The sequence below is a fragment of the Limulus polyphemus genome, unplaced genomic scaffold, assembly GCF_000517525.1.
Source record: "Limulus polyphemus unplaced genomic scaffold, Limulus_polyphemus-2.1.2 Scaffold6528, whole genome shotgun sequence".
Classification (NCBI taxonomy): domain Eukaryota; kingdom Metazoa; phylum Arthropoda; class Merostomata; order Xiphosura; family Limulidae; genus Limulus; species Limulus polyphemus.
Genome location: NW_013672138.1, coordinates 15,324 through 17,861, shown reverse-complemented (window position 1 = coordinate 17,861; position 2,538 = coordinate 15,324). Strand labels below are relative to the sequence as shown.

Below are 2,538 nucleotides of genomic sequence, written 5' to 3'. Positions count from 1 at the left end.
ATCATACCTGTATGAATGTCTACCCTACTCAAGACCCTACTACTCTTATGTTCCAAATAATCATACCTGTATGAATGTCTACCCTACTCATGACCCTACTATTCTTATGTTTCAAATAATCGTACCTGTACGAATGTCTACCCTACTCATGACCCTACTACTCTTATGTTCGATTATTAATTTTGGATAACTTTTGCACCCTGATAATGTATATTTGGGTTTGTACAATTTTTTTTGTCATCTTTAACGAGAAACAAAATACAGTTTTATACTAGGATTTTGACCTGTACAATAATTAAATTTTAAGTCTGTACTATTATTTGGAACCATGCTCAGGCTTGAGTCAGCAGAGGATGATGAAAGTAAATATATTATTATTCTCAAGTTTATATAATATCACGCCTATTGTTCATTAATGAATGCTTATTTGTGTTTTGGGGTATATTCTGTTGGTCAAACGGATGTAGTTACAAAAGAATAAGTAATGTGTGGCCATCAGTAACCTTCAGGCTAAAAACAAAAAGAACGTTATTAGAACTAACCAAAATTAATTCTTGTTAACTTTTACAAGTCGGGAAGTCCAAAGACTGACAAAAAAAAGCAGTCTTGTTGGATTATGATAACTGCTTATGTTAATAGCTTATGATTGTTACATAAGAAATGTAGTGTTTCTGACCATAAAGGGAAGTTCTTCGTTTCCTGATTCTGTTGACAAGCTTGAGTCAGAATAAGTAATCTTTTCCTGCAAGCAGCTGTCCTGTGTGGTTGATCTTCTGAAGAGCTCAGGAGAATGCTGCACAGAAATACAGTTTTATTTGTGAAATTGATCATCACGTAGTTCTTCTCTCTTGCAATATATGTATATATAAAAAGATTTTTTTCATTCTGTAATACTAAAATGTTAAAAAAATTCACAATAGTTGTTCAAATAATAAAAATTGTTTGAAGTAAACCTAGCTACAAAGAACAACTTAAAATTGAAAGGAAAGAAGGTGTAGATATGTTTGACGAAGTGCTAGAAAATGTAAATGTTTTCAGATTTACTCACCACTGTTCCTAGAGTACGGTGAAGTTCATCTATATAACCATTGCGTTGTCGTAGCTCATCTTGTAGTTGTTCTATACGAGTCTTTAACACTTGCTGGTTTTGTTCCTTAAGAAGGAAGAATAGATTTAAATCATATAGTCACGTATTTTTTAAATCTTTGCCTAAAGGATGATCAATGGAGCTGCTCTCTATACACATTGTAAATTCAAATATTTATGTACTGAAAGTATTTTCTATCCCTCACTGTGTAAGCTTGGTGAATAATCCCATGTTTTGTAGTATAATACATTTATATATAACCGACATATTATATAATTCAGATGACAGAGTGAAAGGTTTGTTGTTTTATTTAAAGTAGTGCTAATGCATGGATCAAATCCCAAATATAAGCCCTCAAGCTTACTACTGAGTCACTAGGGGGTCAGAATGGAAGAACTTCCCTCTCAAATATTATAGAATTATAAATTATCACATTATTATCAAGATTAGAATTTAGAGAAAATACAAAATGCTTTATTTTTTCTTAAAAGTCAGTTAATAATCACTGTTGTCATTTGTTTCTGGTGAAATTATGTGATGTGTGTCACCATGAGAGAGAATTTTTCTAATGAAAAATGCAAAAGTTGTCCTCTCAGTGCATACCTTATTACTAATAATATTAATAATTACTATCTGCGCATTGTTTTTGTAACTATCTCTCATCATATACTGGTAAGAAAAGTGGAAACATGATGCATGTTTCAAGTTTGTAATTATTTAGGCCCACACCGACAATCTTCTTTTTTGATATTATCAAGGAATAATTTGCAATTGAAGTTTGAACTAAAGAAAAATACAGAAATTTAAGAATCTTCACATTTAGGATTAAGAGTTATTTCTAATACAAGAAGAAACTTTTTCTTTTGGAAATCGTAATAACGTTTTGAGATCATATAACTTTGTATTATGAAAAGATTTGATGTAAAGTAGGCCTAAATGTGACACGTCTAAAGTTATTGAAATAAATGTTTTGGAGGCCTAGAAGTCTGCAACTAAACAATTATCTAAAAGCTAGAAATTGCAGATGTATATTTCACAACTTAGTAATTGTTCATGACAACAATAGGGTCAAGTCAAGTTATAAAATGATGACAGCCAAAGAAAGAAGGGCATAGGACTCTGCAAAAGCAAAAATAAAAATGGAAGATAGTGAAATTTGATGAAAATAACTTGAGATTTCAATAGCTATGTGAAATCACAATTAATCATATAGCGTGGGTCACCAGAAAATTGAACCAATTTTCAGGTAAGAAAGTAGTAGTCTAACTTCCTTGCTAATTACTTAACAAGTTACACTTCAGAAAAGCCAAAGTTTTTATTATTTTCTTCCCCAACTGCTTAGAAAGTTCCTAGGTCCAGCCATCCATATTTTTCCTATGTAAAATAAACCCTAAAAATAATTTATGGCTTAGCTTGCTGAGGCCAGTTACGAACAAAAAAAAAAAAAAAAA

The 2,538-nt window shown here is 31.2% G+C and overlaps 1 protein-coding gene across 1 annotated transcript in view; it reads right to left on the bottom strand.

Moving 5' to 3' along the window:
* Positions 1-2,538, bottom strand: part of LOC111089528 — a 27,324-nt gene that overhangs the window by 9,695 nt on the left and 15,091 nt on the right. The window contains exons 7-8 of the mRNA XM_022402206.1: positions 1,049-1,153; positions 677-793 (exon numbers count right to left, since the gene is read on the bottom strand). Of these exons, the coding sequence (XP_022257914.1) occupies positions 677-793; positions 1,049-1,153 (222 nt within the window). The remainder of the gene's footprint in view (positions 1-676; positions 794-1,048; positions 1,154-2,538) is intronic.